The sequence below is a fragment of the Hippopotamus amphibius genome, chromosome 2 (assembly GCF_030028045.1).
Source record: "Hippopotamus amphibius kiboko isolate mHipAmp2 chromosome 2, mHipAmp2.hap2, whole genome shotgun sequence".
Classification (NCBI taxonomy): domain Eukaryota; kingdom Metazoa; phylum Chordata; class Mammalia; order Artiodactyla; family Hippopotamidae; genus Hippopotamus; species Hippopotamus amphibius.
In genome coordinates, this window is record NC_080187.1 from 198157435 (window position 1) to 198179095 (window position 21661).

Here is a 21661-nt window from a genome sequence, read left to right on the forward strand (position 1 = left end):
TCACTTCTTGGAACTTATATGTACAGAACTTGCCCAAACAATGCTTGTTAATATCTTCTGCTTCAGAAAAAGGGATCATGCATTTAATAATTTGACAGTTAATTTTTTCATCATAGATTGCTTATACACAAACGCAATTAATAAATCTAATGAATGCAATCAAATTAGGGAAGTGACTCGCTTACATTAACTGAAGCATCTTTTCAAATACATTTCCCAACCTCCCAGAAGCACCAACTTTGCTTCAAGCAAGAAATCACTGAACGGACACTCCTACCCAATTACATTTTAAAAATTTCATGTATACTGCAAAAACAATGGCAAGTTTTTGGTTATCCCATATACAAATAATATTTTACTTTCATGTTGTAAACTAATTATGTAGTGATTGCTTTGTTTTAGGTATATTCCTATAAACTTTACATATTGGGAAACAAGAATGTTTCATTTAAATTCAGTAAAAATTCACTAAAATGGATTCATCTCAAGTAAAGCCAGTTTAAATTACTGAAAAAAAAAAAACTAATTTATACACCTTAGATCATTGTTCCTTAGGAGATGGGAGAAGTTTCATGGGAGCAGTGGCACATGAGTTGGACCTTAAAGTTAGACACTTACATCAACAGAAAAAAGAGAAGGGTTTTTAAGGTAGCAGGTAAAAAGACCATCATAGGCATAAGCAGAGAAACAAGATAATGAAAGCAAAAAAAAAAGGGTATGGATAATACAAACTGAAGTAGCCACTTAATATAGTAATCCCCTGTTCCCATCTTGAAGCTACTTGGCAGTAAAAGATGATCAAAATAGGAAAGCCACAGAAAAATAGAAACACAAAAGAAGAATGAAAAACACAAACCCAAGTGCTCCACCCATGCTTGGTTTGTATTTTAAAATTAGGCATCATAGATGGCAACCCCAAAGCTCTAGGGACGCACTCTCCAAGATAACCAATAGTTCTGATGCTTTACCTATAACAGAACTCAAATTCTAAAAATCACAGATTTCAGGAAGAAAAGGGGAGGTAATTATAGGGCATATGTACCATCACTTCCTATTCTCATGCCCTTGGTAGGCATCGCTCATCAATCCGACATGCAGCACGCAAGTTCAAGTCAATTTGAATCCTGTGTAGAAATGAGTGTAAAGGTATCCTTTGCTATCTGAATGCTTCCTATCCAAACCAAGACCACGAACAGCTTCAGGTAATTTTTTTTTTTTTTTAAGATAAAGCCATCTGGAGGAGATGGTCTTTCACACCATACGGACTCTTGCTTCCCCAAATTCCAAAACAACAGATCAGAACCTGTCACTCTTGACCTCTCACTCTATAAATTAAGAAATTAAACAGTATGCAAATAGCAAGGAATATATCTGTATGTTTTCAGTTCTGAGATGTAAAACCTCATCTCCCACACATTCTTGTAATATATATAGGAGCTCCTGTAATAGATGCCTGATAGAGGTATTGTGCATAATTAACCAAACCTCATTGTCTTCTATTTCCTCTTACGAATAGGAAGTATACAGTCCATGAAACAGGAAAAAGTAAATGTCTCAAGAAAGAAAAATTAAATCATGGTTTAAAGTTTTTATTCTTGTGGGTTAAGGTTAAGTGTTAACTATCTTAATCTCATAGTCAGCAATCAAGTGCCTAAGGCTTTAGAGCTTATTGTTCCTCGTTTATTAGCCTGCCCAGGGCAGAAAGAGTCTTCCTCTTATTGGTCCCTGCTGCTCATCTTTAACCTGAACTCTTAGAACGCTCAAGGAAGCAGAACGGAAAGCAACTAAAAAGACCAAATGCAGAGAGACTGGTGGAAAAGGAGGCACTGGACAAAGTGATCTAGTTTGGTCAGAGATACGGAGTATCTTACTGCTTTGTTCTTTATAGTATTTATAGAGAACACTCTGTTACAGCTACAAATTAAAATGTCTACCCTTGATGAATAAAGTTGTGAAGCTCAACTCAACACTCAGTTATTCTGAAAAGAATACATACACCTTTCTAATTTACATAACCAAATTCACAGTATCACACTCACTGTTGCCTTAAAACATTATATTATTACTACAGGAAAAAAGCTCCTATGTGAGGTGCTTATAAGTATTGAGTACCTTTTTATAAACAAAACAATCACACAAATAACCCCCTAGTGCGATCTCTTAACTAGCAACTAGTAAACTCCTCAAGAACAGGGAGTACTGCATAGTCTCACATATTTTTACATAATCAACAACAGCTCTTAGACAACTTTAAATGTAATACATGCTCAATAAACATTTGCATACCGAATCTCACATAACAGAACTCTTGCACAAGCTAACTATAAGTGAATTACACCTCCAGTGAGTCCTCCTAGTCTAGTACCCAAATAAATACCGACAAAACCTAATAATCCATCCACTGAAAAATGTTCTGCTGATTGTTGATTAGCTAAATGTTAGTCTTTCACTGTACTTATGGTATGCTTTATTATTGCTGTCAATATTAATTTAGTAACAGAGCCATAGAAATTTAAGCTAAAGGAACTTGCAAGGTCCTCCAGTATAAACCTTTCATTTTATAGACGAGAAACTAAGGGCTTTACTTTTCCCATGCTTTGGCACTTGTCATCTCATTCCCTGGTCCTCTAACTGAATAAAAGAGAGCTTTTATTGCACATTTTTGCTGAGGTTAATATTACAAGTGAATGGGCATTCCTCAAATGCCAGTCTCTAGCATAGTACTTTGTATATAGCAGGTACTAAGGTGAGTCCTACACAATGTTCTTGCTTAAAGTATCCAAATTTGAGTGAACGACAGCGCTCATTTTAACTATTTTCATTTGTACAATTTTAGTGTGTCACATTTTTCTAATATAAAAAGTGATTTAATATAAAGTTTTTATTCAAAACATCTTTCGTAACAAATAAGACACTTGTCTTTCCTACCACTGTGAAGTTCACTTCCCCAGTAATACCAAAAACTAATAGTGAGACAGAAACCAAATCAGTTCTGCACATTACATCATTCAAGACACCTCCCAATGGGGAGAGCAAATTGGTCAATTATTTATACACACACATACCCATTACCAAAGTTAAACAAGGCCATAAAGTTGAGGGGCTTGAAACTGCTTAACTTGCCTTTCTGAGCAATAGGGAAGACACTTTCATCAGTTTCGGATCACCGAGGACAGCAAGGAACTGCCTTCTTTCTGGAATCAGAAACAGTGCTAGGATGCACCATCACAGCTGGCCTCAACATACGCAAACAAAAAGGACCCTAAGTCTTTGGTGTGCATGGTATGGAAGATAGGTTGAACTCAGGGTAGGTAGCATGTCAAATATCTAATCAAAATATTTCAAAGCCACCTGATGTACTAGTCAGCTTCTAGTTTTAAAGCAAAATGAAAATCCTGGGCTTATGGTTAAAGTAAACTGTAAAGTCATAAGCTTTATAGTAAATTTTTCCGATTTAAGTTGAAGAAACAATAACCATTTCTTGGCGCTAAAAACTGCCTGACCCAGAACAAGGACAAAACTGAACTACTGAGTTCTATGACAAGAGACAGAAATCTGGACAAATGTGGCACTAATAAGAAAAACGTATGGATTGCCATACTTTGCTTAAGAGAGTAAAACAAAACTGCTCAATTTGGGTTTAAATTCTAAATCTAAAATGCACTAGATTCAGACCTCTGTATGACTTACAGGATTAAATAAAGACAAGGAACTACAGCCACAGCACTGCTTCCAGGGTCTGATAATGAATCAGAGGAATCCTACTGCTTCCCTGTCACTCAATTTATCTCTTTCCATAAAGTGTGCAGAATAATGACACATATAGGACTGTTTTTAAAAACGGTTTATAAGGTTTTACTTGCAAATAGAGTTATATAAACACAATACTTGATAATAACTAATTCTTTTAAGAATCTCCAAATTTGTTGAGTAAATACAGTATCAGAACATTTTCTACAATGAAAGATCAGGATTTCTTCTTAATTTATAGGTAAAGGTTTGTTGTCTATGTTATAGTCTAATTCCAAATATATTAATCACTCCCAAACATGCAGGTATGATTATTCTTAAACATATCTAATCACAAACAGGCAGAAGAGATTTCAAATGCAATTTTTCCACAGTAATTTTATTCTATCAGGGTTTCAAGAAAAGTTGCTTTAAAATGGAAAACAGCACTTAAACTTTTTGGGTCTAAATTAAATACATATACTTTTTTTTTTTTTTAACTATGAAGACACTGGGAGATAAGAGGAAGGAAAAACTTGCTTCGGTATTCTTTTTTTAGGTAACCAAAGAAGGGTGCAATGTAAGTTAAAGAAGTTTGCAGTGAGGTTAGATTGTGGCTTTGTTTCAGGCTGCCAGTATGAGTCTTTTTTTTAGAAAAAAATGCATGACTTACTAGCTTTCCTTTTTTAATGAAAAGTTTATATTAGAATTCTATTATTTTCTATTATTTACAAAATATAAATACCATTTTATAGCATATTCAGTATTAAAACAGACCTCCGCAAATAAATCTTTCAAGTGAGTTGTGTAAGTGATCTGGACCTCTGTCTATGGAGTGGGAATAAGGAAGATCAAGAAGGGTGCAGGCTCATTACAATGGACTTGGGCTGAAGATACCCATAAATATATTACACAAATATTACAAGACTATCAAATTAGTAACTTTATTTTGTAGAACTATCTTAAAAATACATTACATTTCCAATTCTTAAGAAATATGGTTTCTGATGTCAATTATTAAGTACCATGATTTCAACTCTGAATACTTAATATTTTTTCCAAAGACTCATTTAATGCTTGAAATAACCACGGACATACTTTTATCTAACAGCATTTTAGTTTAATAAACAGAATAGATTAACTATGAACTGGGATAATAAATAATTCATTGTCCAGCTAAAGGTCTACATCACATACTATATATTTGTAAAATAGGAGGACAAGTTCAGACTTGTGACCTGCAATTACAATACTTTAGAAACTAAGATCAACCTAAATGCAAAACACATTTGATAAGTATTAAATGCCACACTTCTGTTTAATGTAATTTTAAATTCTCATTAGTAATGATACCAAAGGTTGATACAGGACTCAGCACAAAACTGATAATCTTTCAGAACATTATCAAGTGATAAAATAATTGGTAAAAAAATATTGTGGCTTCAAAAAAATGTGAAATGAAATACCCAAAGAACTGCAATCTTAACTATTAAAAGTCATTTTAATTTTATACACATACACACACTATTTCCTAGGAAGAGATGGTAGCGAAGGAGCTTTCACTTTCTAATTGTCTTTATTTCATACAGTCAGTTGATGAATAACATAAATCCAGTCTTGTGGAGCAGGGTCTATGAGACTATATATTAAAAGTAGCCACTAACGTTTATGATCCACAAATGTTGTTTATTCTAAAGTTTTAAATATAAAGAAATAATTTTTGCAAATAGGATTTCTAAAGCTGAAAATTAAATGCTAATAAGTGTGTCAGTACAATTTTAAAATGAAGCTATAAAATTTTGCCTTTGGGGATGAAAGTGTTTGTTGTCAATTTTTCTTTTCAGAGCAAGTACCAAAACTGAAGCACCCTGTATTCCAGAAGTTTTTCTCACATTAAAATCAGCGCAGTTAAGTTGTAATGGATGTGTAAATATAAATTATCAATTAAAGAATAATTAAATCACATGATTTACCAAAAAGAGCACTCCACTATCATCATTATTCAAACACTTCAGTCTGCTGCCTATACAACTTACTCACATTTTAAAAATATAAGGTGAAGGTTTCTTTCCCCTATTGTTCTCATAATAAATTAAAACATATAATTACTAATTCAACTTGCAAAATTTGCCTTTCTTAAGATTTTAGTCCTTTAACGTGGATGTCCCTTACCTTACTGTAAAAACCAAAGTGCTCAATTCAGATTTCAGAGACACTGGTACATCAAGTTAACAGGATAAAAAAACAAACAAACAAAAACCTGGTTTCTGGAAACCTTGATGGTAAGGAGATGAAGCATGTCTTCCTTTAAATATCAGTTTTAAAAAGGGGGTGAGGGCATCCATTGAAGAATAAAGCCGTCTCTCTCTCTCTCTCTCTCTCTCTCTCTCTCTCTCTCTCTCTCTCTCTCACACACACACACACACACACACACACACACACACACACACACACAGACCATCCTATTTATCCGACCTATTCAAATTGCCACAATACTATTGTCAACCGTAAAAAATTCTCCTTTAAAATATTTAAATTTCATTTTAAAATTAAAACTGAAAGCAAGATACTCAGCTGCCAACTACTGTGTAGTATGAAACTATTAAAGCCTGCACTGACCTACTTCATTTAGCATGACAGTATGGATATACGCCAAGAAAATAATGAAAATTACTATATAATAGACCTTAATTTTGTATTTAAAAATTGTCACTGTTTTTAAGTGTGTAAATATTGTACTGCAATGCCAGTTGTTTTATGATACATTTATTTTAAATTGCAATATAAAAAAAGTAAGGAGTTTTGATATTTCAGTATTCATACTCAATGATGAACAAGCAAGATCTCATTTTTGAAATCAGAGCTTTTTTAAAGACAACATATAATTCTATTTTTAAATTTCTATTAAAAGCAGTCTCTTAGACCAAACTCCAAATAATGCTTTCCATTTTTAAAATAGCCCTACACTTTTTAAAACATGTCAGTTAATGAAAAATCCTACAAAAATAATGCAAGTTCATGTTCAAAGAATATTTGCAATGGCTCTAACATAGGATAGACTTAACTCCGTGTATTTAATTATTAAAAGACTGCCACCAGTCTTTCAGAGTTCAATCTAATGTTGAAATATTGGAAATTCTCATACAAGAAAGTATAAGAATAGCAAAAGATATTTCATCCATGGTTTCTAAAAAAAAGACACACGAAATGGCAACAAATTTATTTTAAATTAAAGATATCCTTTTAAATTAGAAAATCACTTTGCAGTGTAAACTACCACCTTAAAATATCTCATACTGAAGAAACCCTTTCTTCACAATCAATGCAAAGATTAAGATCCCTAGAAGAGAAATATAATCTCAGAATAAAGAAGGCAAAAACATCCAGAAACAGCTAAACCAACTGAAAGGAAGAGACACATTAGGTTTTGTGCTGCATGTTAATATTCTTACGCACAATGTCTGTTTGGTGAAAATTCACAATACACTTCTTCCTCCCAGTATGACTGCAAAAAGGAGTAAACACATTTCACATTCCTCAGTCCCAAATTCATGCTACCATCATGCAACATGACTTAATTCGACACATATTCCTTTCACACATAAGTGAAAAACACAAATGACTTGTTTATCTGCACTCGCAATTGAGGAGGGGGTAAAAGCATTTTTTTGGCTCCGGAGCCCAGGGGCTGATGCAAAGTCCCCACACCTCCAGAGGTCCTATAAATATGCACCCGACTTTGGAGACCCACATTCAATGAATGCATCAGCCTCCTCCTCTGCTCCCCTGCCCGCCGCCCCCCACCCGCTTTGCAGCAGAAATGTGCCTGGGCTTTTTTACCCCAGCGATGGAGGATCCTCTTACCAGATGGAGTTCTTGATCCTGTGTTGCAGCGCGCTGGCCTCTGTCCCTGGCAGCCCAGGCACAAGGGCTGGCAGAGCCACCCCCGAGTTGGGGGCGCTGGGGGGAAGCTGCTGATGGGCATCAGGCTGCTGTGGTGGCGGCTGTTGTTGTTCCTCTGCCATCGCTGCTGGAGGGGAGGGAGGGAGGGAGGGAGGGAAGATGGGGGCGCGGGGAAGGGTGAGGGAAGAGACGGGGAGGGGAGGACGAAGGGGGAGAGGAGGGGGGAGGGGAAGAGGAGGAGGAGGAGGAAGGAAGCTGGATAAGCTAGGCCTTTACCCCAGGGCTCGAGTGAGTCGCTTTCGCCTGCCGCCTGGGGGACATCACCGGGGAGACCGAGCGGCTCCTCACGGCCGGGGCGCTTCACCGCGGGAGAGGCATGGCGGCGCCCCTCAGCCCCCCGCCGCCGCCTCCTCCCGTCAGCGGCCGGGGCTTGAGGGGGTGAGGAGGGGGCGTCTGAAGACGAGCTGGGGGGGCAAGGCTCCCCCAAATCCAAGGAGAACGGTTGCTCAGGGACCTGGCGGCCCGGCCTTCCTTTCTTGCCCCTGAGGCTTTTTACTCCGGGGGCCCCGCGCTGCTGCAGCCCCAGGCTCGGCTCCACGCCACTCCCCACGCCGCCGCCGCCGCCGCCGCTGCCGCCGCCGCTCGCTCCCGGCCCCGCCGCCGCCGCCGCCGCTGCCCTGCCAGCCCCGGAGGCAGCCCAGTGCGCGCAGCCGCACTGCGGCCCGGCGCAGTCGGCAAAACACCTACCGCTCGGCCGCGGAGGGGGGGGCGTGGACCAGTGTGTGCGGGGTACGCACGCGGGCGCGGGGGGGGGGGGGGGCAGGGAGGGGACCGCACGGGCGCGGAGGGCGGGCGCGGGCCGGCGCGGCCCGGAACGTGCGCCGCCGGGGCCGAGGAGGGGACTGGCCGAGCTGGTGGAGGAGAGCAGGAAAACGTGGGGGAGGTGCTGGCGAGAGAAAGAGAACTTGCGTGAGGAGGAGGAGGAGGAGAAACCAAATTTAACATTTGGCGTGGAAATAGGATTTTTTTTTTTTTTTTGCATCCTCCAAGGAAGTAAAGTGAAATCAATCAACATTATCCCTCCTCCCCTCGACAAGTGAGGATTACTTTCTCCTTGGGTAAACGAAGAGAAATGAAGCAGGTAAGAGGATAAGCTGACTTTTCAGAAGCCCCCAAAGAAGAACACCGGTTGGAATTAACCACCCTTTAGGTAATTCAGTCTTGAACGGAAATCGCAAGGCAGGAGCTGGGTTGAGTGCTCCTCGGTCGGGCATTCAAAGCCCTCCAAATCTGGCCCCACTTTGGCTATCCAATCATAGCTGCCTCCATCCCCCTGCAAGAACTCCCGGCTCCAATCAGTGAAGTCTCCATGCCATTCTCAACGCGCAGCAGACTCATTCTTCCTTCGTGCCTTTGCTCATGCTGTACCTCTCACCTCCCTCCCCACTCCACCCCCTTTCCAGGAATGCCCTCCCTCCTCTATACCGCTCTCCAGCCAACCCAGGCTCTAAGGCACAGCTCAAGTCGCGGCTTGTCAGGGTCCCTGGCAGCCAAGGCCCCTGCCTGCCTCTGAGAGAAATGCGTGTAGTTCTCACAACATGGAGGCTCAGGCTCCAGCCACAAGCTCCTTCCTTTGGAACCAGTTGAACCCCTGGGCGTACTCTCTGCCCTCTCCCCCGCTACTCATCCTAAAGAGCTAGCTTTGCCGGCCAAGAGTAAGACTCCCTGCCAGAAACATGCAGGTCCCCTTTAAGAGCAGAAGAATTGGCTTTTCTAGGTGGGGCTGATCAGGGAGGCCTAAACTGCCTGGGTGTAGAAGACTACAGCCAAGGCCTCTGGCACCAGATGGAACAGCTGCTTAGCTCACACTGACCTTTCTCTGGGCCTGTGGGTGTTATCAGCTCTTCAGCTTTAACTTTTCTGACAGTTTCTATCAGGTTTCTACCTGTCAGATTCTCTGGCCACTTTCCTGCAGTGCTTGGACTTTGGGCAGTGAGCCTTTGCCACCTTTTAGGCTCCTCCTGGGTGGGGAATCTGATTGGCTTGGGTTTCTTGGCCTTTGGAGTTCTCAGTTCCCTGCCTTGGCCTGGAACCTTTCTGCTTTTGCACCACTGTGCCCTCGGGCCTGACTCACAGACTCCACCCCCAGATTCACCCTAAATTCTTGCAAGTGGTGGGAGCAGGAGACTAGGAGCGAGGAAGGACACCTGTGTGCAAAACAGGTCCTCCATGAGGATTCTAAGCCCCTTGGATTCCTTTGCACCCTGAAAACCATTGCAGTGACTCTGTCACACAAACGAACCCCCTTTTCCATAACCTAAGATCACTATTAGCTTAGCCATTTTTAGAAAAGATAAGTTGTTTATTAATTCATTTTGCATCTGGACGCTTATGTCCTATGTAAAGTCAGGCTTTTTTTCTGAACCGAATTGATATACGTGGTGTGCACTAGACAGAAGCTTTGAAGAATAAAAATAGCTGATGTTTGCTGAGCACTTTCATTGTGCAAGACCTAGCACTTTCCATACATTATCAACCCCAAATTGTATAATGTAGTAATATTCTCCCTATTTTACAGATGAATCAGAAACTTAGCGAGGTTAACATTCTTAAAGTGACCCCAATAGTAAATGAGGGAGCCCGGATTTGAATCCTGACGTCTAATGCCAGAGCCTACAAGCCTTGGTGAAAATGAGGTTATACTGAAAAATCCTGAAAGTGTATGTAAACTGTATATCCGTGGGGAAGACAGAGGAAGGAAAAAGGCATCGGGGAAAGTTGCCAAGTCCCCCAGGTTCTAATTTTTTTACCTTGCCACAAGAGAACAAGGGCTCCACGTTGCCATACCCTGGGAGGGGGAGACCCTAGGGAGCAAGAGATTCATCCAAGAAGGGTAGTGTATCTGAGACTGCCAAAGGCCTTAAGAAAAGGAAGCTGAGAACCAAGACGTTTCTTTAAAAATTCGCTACCGGGTGTCACACAGGCTGACTTCCCGAGTGCAACTTTTGAGTGTTTTATAGGTTCCATAAAAGAGCATGTCATCCCAGCAGCCGCTAGAGGGCACAGCAGAGCTGTAACCTGAGCTGCCCTCTAGCGGCGGTGCTGTCGAGAGGGCATTGTTGGGCCTGTGGGGCCTTCAAGGGCCCACAGGCGGTTGACATCTGGGACTCTTAGGTTTAACCAGCAGTGAGAGGGGTGGCAGGTAGTGTCGGACTGGGGAGATCTTATTGCCAGAATGGACATCCTTGCAGGGTCCATTAAAAGATGATTAAAGGCTGATTCTTTAAAGGGCCAGCCCCCACTGCTCACTTAAAATCTGGGAGTAGAATGTGTGTTTTGTTACCATCTTCGGAGGGGGTGGTGAATACAGTTATCCTAGTAGAAACCTGAAAGAAATCTGATGAAGTTACTCAAAATCTTGGGTGGGGACTCAAGCCAAACCCACATACCTTGGGTAAAGGTAGCAAGGTAACCATGGTGCTTCTGAAATTGTGTGTATCCCCCTCTGGTTATGAAACTCTGTGCTAAGGTCCCTGCGGGACCCTGAATCAATGTGGCTCATTTCCTCGGACCTTCAGTTTGACTCAGTGAGAATTAGTGGGAAACATTATAGTAAACATGGATTTTCAAGAGAACACACTGGATTTTGAGCTTCTGTTTCTCAGCCCTGAGGAGTGTAAGTCTGTTCTCCCCGTGAGAGTGTACTCCTGTGGCAAATTCTGAGAAACACTGATGTAGCGGAGAAGAAAGACTCTAGTCTGGGAGTCAGAAAACCTAGGAATTCAAACCCTCTGTTTCCATCTCTATAAAAAATGAAAATCATGACCTGTCTCACAGGGTTATGGTGAGAAACATATAAGGTGATACCAAAACCAGGGAAGTGCTATACACAGAGAAGGACAATCTATCAAGTGGCTCATGAGCACCTCGAAAACTTATTTTATCCTAGTAATCCTGGGACATAATTCCTTACTCCTGGGTGTTTAGTAAATGTTTGCTGAATTCAGTAGTTACCTAACCTTAATTTCCTTAGCCCGGTACGTTATACCATCTTGCTCTCTTATGTCTAAACTTTGTCTACTTTATGAAACTAAACTTTTTATACTGACCAGACTGTAGTACATATGTTTATCGTACACTTATTATACCCAATACATAAGAGTATCAGGCACCAAAAATATAGATAAGATAGATAGATTGGTAGGTAGGTAGATAAAGACCCAGTCTCAGCTTGAAGTAGTTTACATTCTGGGGAGCCGAGAGACCTGTTAATATATGTTTGTTACACAAGGTGATGCATGTAGTGGAGGGAGGGATTGGTCCTGCTCAGGGTAAAAGAGCTTTTGGAGAAGGCCTCTTGGCTAGTATTTGAATGGGGTCTCATCAGGTGAATAGAAATTCAACAGGCAGAGCACTGAGGGAAGATGGTTTCAGGTCAAAGAACAGCATGAACACTGGTGTGAAGCCATGAAAGGGCACGTGAGATGAGTGCATAATGCAGAGCCCAGTGTTAGTTCTGTGCTCAGGTCCTTAATAGAGTGAATAGCGGAGGGAAAGGAGGGGAGGGAGACAGCCCATTTTACAAAATGTTACTCTGTGTTATTAGTGATGATTGTTCTGACAAAAGATGAGACCTCAAATAGGCTTCATCATTGGTTAATATTAGTTAAGTGCTTAAAGTATACATTTAATTTCCACACATTATGGTGGTTTACCGATGTGGAAAAGATAAGGTCCTACCCTCTTTTCCTTACCCCCTTGAAAACAAAGTATTCTCGCATCCTCTTTTCCTTTATCATTACTTTCTCTGCCTTCTTCCATTGCAAACTTTTCCCTCTAGGAGCTGAAAGTAGAGTATGTAATCACCTACATGGTATTATTTAAGGGAACAGGGAAGGAAGGCTTTCCACCTCCAAAGAAATCTTTCTCCATATCAGAAAGTGATAGTTAATTTCTTTGGGCTAAGCTCTTGTCGTTCAGAATGCATGTAGTTCTAGGGGAGCTGATATATTAAGTTCCAATACAGTAATGTAATTGAGTTTTCAGTCTTTTACTAGCATTAGAGGGATGGAGGTGAGGGCAGTGGGGAGGAAGACAACAAAGAGGAAGTAAGCTTACAGAAGAGGGAGGTTGGAAGGTTCAAAACTAAGTGCATATTGGCAAATTTGGTTACATTTTCTCCATGCCATACTTACTAATGTTAGTATGATGTGAAAATATGATTTCTCCTGTTAAAGCACAAATATTCCATTATGTCCTTAAAACAATGGTTTATTAAGGGGAAGTAGCCTAACTATTCAAATACTGGGCTAGGCAGCAGGGTGTTAACAACACTGTCACTACCTGACTGTGACCCTGTCTATACAAGTCATTCTGTCAGGTCCCTTTACTTACCTCTAAGGATTATTGGGATAAAGTCCTCATAATGTGCTAGCTCTTTAAGTGAAAGATATGACGAAAATGAATGCCAGGTACCACTCTGATTTCATTTAGAAATTTTCCACTGTTGTTATGATACATGTGTTTATGTTGTGACCTGCATTCTCTTTATATGAAAGAAGGTTCAAGTTAATACCATCTGTCTGAATTTTAAAAGAAATGTTTACTTTTTCTTGGGGCCAGAAATGTCCCAAGTAGAAATGTGATATCTTGGAAATTCAGGCCAGCAGCAGCTGTGAACAGAAGCCGGTAAAGTAAAAGCATATTTACCTAACCCTGAAAGTGACAGTGAAAAGACACTAGAGCCAGTCCTACAACGAGGAGGTCAGCACTGGTGCAGTCTGAACTGGTGGAGCCTAGTCAGTAATCCACAAACTCATCATTTTTCAGTTCAGGACACATTTAAGTCCCTCTTATGTATTAATTATTATGCTGAAACTTCAGAAAGGTTTAAAAATAAGTGGTAAATACAGTATTGTTCTAATCTTCAAGTTCACAATCTAATTGGAACTCAGACATATCAGCCCACACATATTTTTAAACATGAAGTGAAAATACAGGGGACAAACAAAAAAATAAGTGTGTGACAGGATAATTTATTGAGCTATTAATTTGGTTTATGTTCTCCTTATATTTTCCCTCCCCTCCATTCCAAACATGCTTCAAGGGAGTTTTGTGTTTCTAGGCAGAAAGAAGTTGACAGGAACTCTGTCTTAGACAATTCCAGGGGGCACCAGTCACACTGTAACTGAATCCTCCTGGACCACAACTCCTTTTGATGCACTGTCAATGTTACGCCTGGAGTTGTGCCCAGCAATTTACCTTCCAGGTTCCTTGCTCCTAGAGGGATTTTGCCAGGGGGTTCAAGAGGTAGGGGCATCTGGGGAGTGAGGGAAAGGAGGAAAGAGAGAGAAGGAAGGAGGGATTATGCATAGATGGAATTGTTGCAAAAGAAAAAATTTCCCAAACTGGAAAAGAGTCAAAGGTCAGGGTTTCAGTAGTGGGAACACCAGCCTTGCTTCCTCGAAGTGCCCCAAGAGCTAGCCAGACCTCAGGTAGACGCATGGTGACCCTATGGAGGCTGGATCCCCTGGCCACTTGGTCCATGAACAGAGCTGTTCCCTGGCTTCTAGTGACCATGTATCTATCCCTGAACAATGAAGATGTCAAAGTCCATCTTCCCCCATTTTTTAGGCTCAACATAAATCTTCCAGACTCTAGTGCATTCCTAGGGAGGAAGGGAGGGAAGCCAGTAATAATTGGGATTGGATTTCCTTCTACTTCAGCAGAATTAAGGCTGACGTGAATTTAATTTGATTTAAACACAATAAAGAAATGTGACATTTCTTGCACACCCAAATTTGTACTTACAGATTTATACCTAACCAGTGGTGTATACTATATACAAAACAGTGTTATGAGGTGTGTAAGATTAAGAATCACAGTGAATGGCACAGCTAATAACTGCTGAGGGAGTTAAAAGAAAGAAAAGAGCAGATGGAGTTAAAGTAAAAGGAGGTGGCTTCACAGAGGGCTTCAGACAGAGCTAGAGTGTAAGGAAAGGGAAGAAGTTTATGAAAGTGGAAGAAAGAGTGGCAGCAAGCCAGACGGGAAAAGCAGTGTGAACAGAAGCAGGAAAATGAGCATGACTATGAAGAGACCCACAGGAGACTGGCCTAGTTGGAGTGAACAGCTGATGATAAAAGTTGCACTGGGTACCAACTTCCAAATCTCCACTTCCATCCTCACTGTATAAGGCAGGGCTGTATCAGAGAACAACCAGTAGAATATATTATAAATTTCTTATAGTATTCATTATTATCATATATTTATGATAATATTTATTGTAATTATTTTTATTATAATATGTAACTTAAAGGAATTGGCTTGCATGATTGTGTGGGCAAACAGGTCCAAAATCTGTAAGGCAGGCCAGCAGGCTAACAGGCCAGAAATTCTTGGGCAGGAATAGGTGCTGCAGTTTACAGGTGGAGTTTCTTCTTCCTTAGAAAAAATTTAGTTTTGCTCTTAAGGCCTTTCACTTGATTAGATGGAGGCCACCCAGAATATCAAGGATAATCTCCTTTACTTAAAGTCAAATGATTGTAGATGTTAACCACATCTAACAGAATTCCTTCGCAGCAACACCTAGGTTAGAGTTTAATTGAATAACCGGTACATCCTAGTCAAGTTGACGCAATAAAACTAACAATCACATTCACTACACTCTTTATGTCATCCCTCGTGTATTTGAGAAGAGGAAGAAGTCTTTGGACTTTGAATCTCAGGAAAGAGCCTTTCCTGTGAAGTAGGCCAACTTGTCTCCTTTGCTTCAGTATTTTTATTTTCTATGCTCATTTTCTTTTTCAGGGTTTGATTTTTTTTTTTTTTTCGGCTGTGTTGGGTCTTAGTTGCTGTACATGGGCTTTCTCTAGTTGCAGCGAGCAGGGCCTGCTCTTTGTTGTGGTGCGTGGGCTTCTTATTGCAATGGCTCCTCTTGTTGCAGAGCACGGGCTGTAGGCCTGCGGGCTACAGTAGTTGCAGCATACAGGCTCAGTAGTTGTGGCATGCAGGCCCTAGAGCAGGCAGACTTCAGTAGTTGTGGCATGTGGGCTCAGTAGTTGTAAGCATGCAGGCTCTAGAGCGCAGGCTCAGAAGTTGTGGCTCTCGGGCTCTAGAGCACAGGCTTAGTAGTTGTGGTGCACGGGCTTAGTTGCTCCATGACATGTGAGATCTTCCTGGACCAGGGATCGAACCCGCGTCCCCCTGCATTGGCAGGTGGATTCTTAACCACTGTGCCACCAGGGAAGTCCTATGCTCTTTTTGTATACACTTATTCCCAGGAACTTTCTATTTTTCTTCATTCTTCTCCCCACCTACCATTACCTGAAGATATGCCAACTGAGTATTATGGTTTGATGTTGGTATTTTTTTTTATCTTTTGTTTTTTGTTTTTCCTATTCATAGTGCCTTTAATGTATCTGTTAGCATCATTCTCCTGAGTTGGCCAAGCCCTCAGGTTTCTGCCATCTATAGCTACCTTAATGGCTCAATTGATGTAAGCCTCCATCCTTGTCACTTGGAACCATGCGTCCCTGATTGGAACAAGGCTCAGCATCCACCATAACGGCAACTGATCCCCTGGCTGGACAGTGACCTGTGAGCTGGCTCAATATAAGATCTTTGCCCAAGGAAGAGGTTAATGATTGATTAACAAATTGATTCCTTTCTTGGAGAATATGAATATGATAAAGAGAGACGGCTAGGCAGTTGGCAGTGAAAAAAAAAAAGTACCTAAAAGACACAAGAGAGGCAGACCTCCAAAACCATTAGACAGCAGCAACCAGTAGAAGGAAAAAGTGAGAAGCACCTGTGAGAAGACAAGCTGAAAAGGCTTTCAGAAGATAAGGTAGTTTCTTAGTAATGGTAGGAGCAGTAGGCCCAGGGGTGGATAGAAACGGAGGAGATTTTTTGATGGAGCTCCAGAGTAAGGGGGCGCAAATGAGGAAGAGCAGATTATTGGCCAGGCCTTGGGGAAATCCAGAATAACTGCCTGGAAACCCAGGAGTAGACTTGCAAGTGACCTCATAAGAGACTTGAAGAGAGCTAGGGAACTAAAAGTTCATTTAGGTTCCAGTGCAGTTCTGACAAGTGATTTCTCTCCTCAGATCCCAAGGAGGTTTCCATTGCTGCCTTACTTTGGTGTGGATCTCTCTCTTTCAGAAGAGTCTTACACGTGCACTTACGGTCCTGACCACCTGAAAGGCTCAATCATATGTCAAGAATTGCATCCTTTGGGAAGTCTTACCTTATCCAGTCTTCATCTCATCTGCACCCAGGTTGAGTTAGCTGTCGCTTTTCTGGGGTCCTTTAGGACCTTACACAGCCTTATGTCACAGACACTGTCTCATTGTATGGTAATTGTAGGTTTACTTGTCAATTTCATATACCTACCCTCTCCACCTCTGGCTTCCAGTACTGTGAAGTATACGTGGTCAGGATGTATGTTTTTATTCTTTTCTGTGTCTCCTACATATAGTACAATTCCTACCATAAAGTAGCTGAATAATAAATGTTTGTTGAATTGAATTATTGAATTAGGGAATTATTGAATTATTGAATTGTTGAATTCAGTTATTGAATTGAATCCTTTTGTTTAGGCCAAGGAGGGGAAAGAAAAGGCAGAATGAAGGAAAAAACAGAATGGGCTAATAAGAAAACTCAATATCTTATCTGTAATAATGGTGTGGGTACTGAGAACTTAGTTAATTCATACTTCAAATTCATGTCTCCATGACTCTATTCAAAAATGTCCCAAGCAGCCAAATTTTGTCTGTTTAGCTAGACATCTGGTGCTATGATTCTCCAGAATTAAAGGTACTTTGGCCAGCCCCGTTCCTTTTAAGAAGAGTTGGCTGTGTTCTCCCTTCAGCCTCTAGTTTCTCATCTGAATTCAGATCCACACTCTTGGGTGGGCCAGGCTTGAGGCTCACTCTCAGGGAGATGCCTTGGGCTTTGGAGCTGAGAGTCCAGGACGCAAATCCCAGCCCTACCCCTTGCCACTTTTGTAGTCCCAGACAAGTCCGTCACAGCTCTCTGAGCCTTGGTTTTGAAGTGGTAGAAATGGGGAAATAAGGACTCCCTTACATAGTTAGGCTGAAGGTTTTTTGAAAAGTATTTGTGAAAATACCTAGCACAATGCTTGATACTGAGTAAGAGCCAAATAAATGTGGATTTCCTGTATATTTTATTCCTGAAGAGGTGGAGAAGGGAAGGGAAGGCATAGGATGATGGTAAAGGACAAGGGCCTTGACAATAACAGGGGCTCTGAAAATCAAAAGGGCCAGCCGCCGAGGGACCATGTGCCACCATCTGTCCCTTCTGAGGTCCAGAAAATCTGAAAGCACAGGTCTTTTTTTTTTTTAAGCTCTTTATTGGAATATAATTGCTTTAGACTTTTGTACCAGCTTTTGAGGTACACCAAAGTGAATCAGCTGTGTTTATACATATATCCCCATATCCCCACCCTCCCGCCCTCTAAAGCATCACCCATCATCAAGTTGATCTCCCTTTGTTATACAGCAATTTCCCACTAGCTATCTATTTTACATTTGGTAGTGTATCTATGTCTATGCTACTCTCTCACTTCATCCCAGCTTCCCCTTTGCCCCCACCCCCCACCCTAGCTCCATGTTCTCAAGTCCATTCTCTACATCTGCATCTCCACTCTTGCCCTGTCCCTGGGTTCATCAGTACCATTTCTTCAGATTCCATATATATGAGTTAGCATATGGTATTTGTTTTTCTCTTTCTGGCTTACTTCGCTCTGTATGACAGTCTCTAGGTCTATCCACCTCATTACATATAGTTCAATTTTGTTCCTTTTTATGGCTGAGTAATATTCCATTGTATATATGTGCCACATCTTCTTTATCCATTCATCTGTTGATGGGCATTTAGTTTGCTTCCATGTCCTGGCTATTGTAAATAGAAAGCACAGGTCTTAGTCATCCAAAGCCACACTGCACCTGAGGCAGCTGCCGCAGCAGATTCCTTGATCAGAGTGTGGAAGGATATTCAAACCCTGCCAGGTTGAAATTGGGGGCACAATTGATAGTGAGATAGGCAGCATTGATGGCAAGGGAGAAAGTTTTTGCCTACACCAAGCAGAGAAAATTTAGTGATTCATCTAATGCTGTCTCAGAGAACTCTGAGAGTGTGCAGAGGGTTCTGACAGCAACCCTTGCAAATAAACCCAAGACTGGAAATGGAGAAAGAAGAGAAGGTGTTAATAATCAGTTGAGAAATCTCAGAGCATAGGAATTTCAAACACATATCGGTCCCTTCTGAGGTCCAGGAAGAAAGCCCAATGAGACCAGCTACTCTTCCTGGGGATTTAAGAGCCCACATACTGTGTGTATGTGATTGGGGGAGGGGGGTTTCAGAGTTTGTGCTTTCCAACTGCTCTAGGAAGAGTTCCCTTCAGTCAGGATTAAAAACTGTTAAAGTTAGCTCATAATATACTCTGAATGGGCTGCTTGGCAGGCAGGGATTGAAGTATGACAGGATAGGGGTAGAATTCCAAAACAGGGTGAGCTTGTTAGTCAAATTTTTCTGACTGAAAATGTCACAGATGTCACTGATTGCTGCCTAATGTGTCATTTGTTATCAAGTAGAAAACGTGGCTAAATGATTACAGCTCTGCAGCAACCAGTGTCTCCTACCCTCGTGAAGGAACACTTTTTTAATTGAATGGACCACCCAATCTTTTTAAAGGCGAGTGACTCAAGACTGAGTACCTCTTTTCACTATATATTTTCTCATTTCGAATTCTCCCAGAGATGCTGTTGGAGTTGGGCTTCAGTGTTTTTTCTGTGTCAAAGATACTCTTCCCGAGTATATTTTTAAAGGTTTTGAAATTTTTTAAATGGTAAGATCATAAGTTATCACCCACAAATAAATTATATTTAATGGTGTTTTAAAAGTTAGTTTTAAAATCCTCTGTATGAAGATTAAATCAAGGCGTCAGACTGAGGGAAGCTTACCTCTACCAAATCTTATGAAATGACAGAAAAGGTTCAGAGATGGGGGAAAGGGGGAGGGAGAGGGGAGTAATTGGTGATAGGACTGGGGACAAAAAAGTGTCAATCAAGTATCAGAAAATTTTAGGAGATGGTATCAAGCCTTGGGAAAACAAACTAGAGCATTTGAACCTGAAATACTCCTGAGCTTAAGACTGCTAAAGGAATAGAAGCAATTTCAGGGATGCTCCCATCTCAGAAAGAGCAGATTCAGTGCTTAGAGGGGTGCTTGCGTAATGACCAGAACAATACCTGAAGACACCGCATTTGGAGCATCTGGGCTGCTGATCTCCTTCCCTTTTCCTGCTTAGAATTGTCCACAGATTAAAGCAGTGAGCCTGTAAGTCCTGGGAACCAAAGATAGAATAGTAGCATGGGCTCCAGGAGGGACAGGGAGACCTGTCACTCTGAAATCACTCTGCCCAGCAGTGTGTCTTTCCCTTCTCCTATAATGACCAGAGTCAACCCACATTAAGCAGAAGTAGAGCACTAACAGAAATTTTCATTTACAAAGTACAAGATTAATCAATGCAAGAATAATACAAGTTTGTAAGAGGCACCAAACTCAGCGGAAAGATAAATGAAAAGATATGTATCAATTTGTTTTATAAATTTCATCTTATTTTAAGAGAAATATAATTATGAGTAAAATATATACTTATGTTACAACTATAACAATTATCTTCAGAGAGATTAGGATGTTCTTACATTAATGGAAGGGAAAGCAAATAGTGATCATAGAGATTAAAACCATGATTTTCAAAATAAGAAAACTCAGCAGATGTATATCACCAATAGAAATTCCTTGAAAGGATAACTGACTATTGGGTGAATTTTAATAAAATAAATAATGAATCCAAGAAAAATGAAGATATTCAAGAAACATTGAAGAGGAAAGAAACTAGTTAACTTGTTTAAAAATTAATGTTTAAAAATTGATAATATGAAATTAAAATCTAGATTAGATGCTTTCAGACTTTTTCTGTAAAAGGCCAGAGAGTAAATATTTTCAGCTTTGTGGTCCATATGGGCTCTGTCTTAACTACTCAGCTCTGCTGCTATAGTGTGAAAGCAGCCACAGATAATTTGTTATTGAATGGGCCTGTGTGTGTTCCAGTAAAACTTTATTTACAAAACAGGCAGCAAGACAGGTCTGACCTGCAGGCTGCCCCTGTTTTGGATGAATGCAACATAAAGATGGCAGAACAAGATGTGATGAAGAGATAAGAGGGAAGTTCTAAAAGTGTGTTAAACACACACACAGAACCAGATGGCAGGAAAAAGGTCAGATCATCATTAATTACTAAATATGACAGATGGATACAATTTTCTAAAGACATAAAATCTCAAATTTTGTAAAACAACAGCATGTCTAGTCATAAGGTATTTAGAAGAAATACATCCAAAAAAGAAGGTTGAAAATAAAAGAACATACAAAGATAAGCCAAATAACTAAAAATAGATAACAAGTGTGGTAACATTAGTGTCAGGCCAAAAAAAAGGATTTAATGTAAAGAGGATTTGACAAGATAAAGAACATTTATGTTGATGAAAGATACAATTCCCTAAGAAGGTCAATTAATAGTGAACCTTTACAGACCTAAAAATATAACATCAAAAGTCGGGTTTAAAATATAACCTATAAAGTAAAAACTGAAATACAGGTAGGAATGAAATATACATAGCTATTTTGGGAGACTTCAACTCAGAAATTGACAGATGAAGTAGAAAAGTAAGCAAGGTTGTGAGGATTTGAATAACACAATAAAGAAACTTGACTGAATAGATGTGAAGAACTTTGTATGCAATAAATGGTGAATGCATAATCTCTTCAAACACACATGCAGCATTACCTTCTAAAATACAAAGAAAATGTTAATAAATTCCCAGGTAAGAAATCATTCAGGTCACATTCTTTGACCACACTGCAATAAAATTTGGAGTTAAACAAAGGAATACAATTTTTATAACTTGGAAATAAAAAACCCACATCTTTAAATAACAAACTT

The 21661-nt window shown here is 40.5% G+C and overlaps 1 protein-coding gene across 3 annotated transcripts in view; it reads right to left on the reverse strand.

Moving 5' to 3' along the window:
• Nucleotides 1–8707, reverse strand: part of RFX7 (regulatory factor X7) — a 142236-nt gene extending 133529 nt beyond the window's left edge. The window contains exons 1-2 of one of the 3 annotated variants that reach the window (XM_057722417.1): nt 7909–8707; nt 7594–7756 (exon numbers count right to left, since the gene is read on the reverse strand). In XM_057722417.1, the coding sequence (XP_057578400.1) occupies nt 7594–7756; nt 7909–8707 (962 nt within the window). Of the gene's footprint in view, nt 1–7593; nt 7760–7908 lie in introns of those variants that run through there. The other 2 variants (XM_057722416.1, XM_057722418.1) reach the window with 2 other exon arrangements.
• Between the last annotated feature and the right edge of the window lie 12954 nt (nt 8708–21661).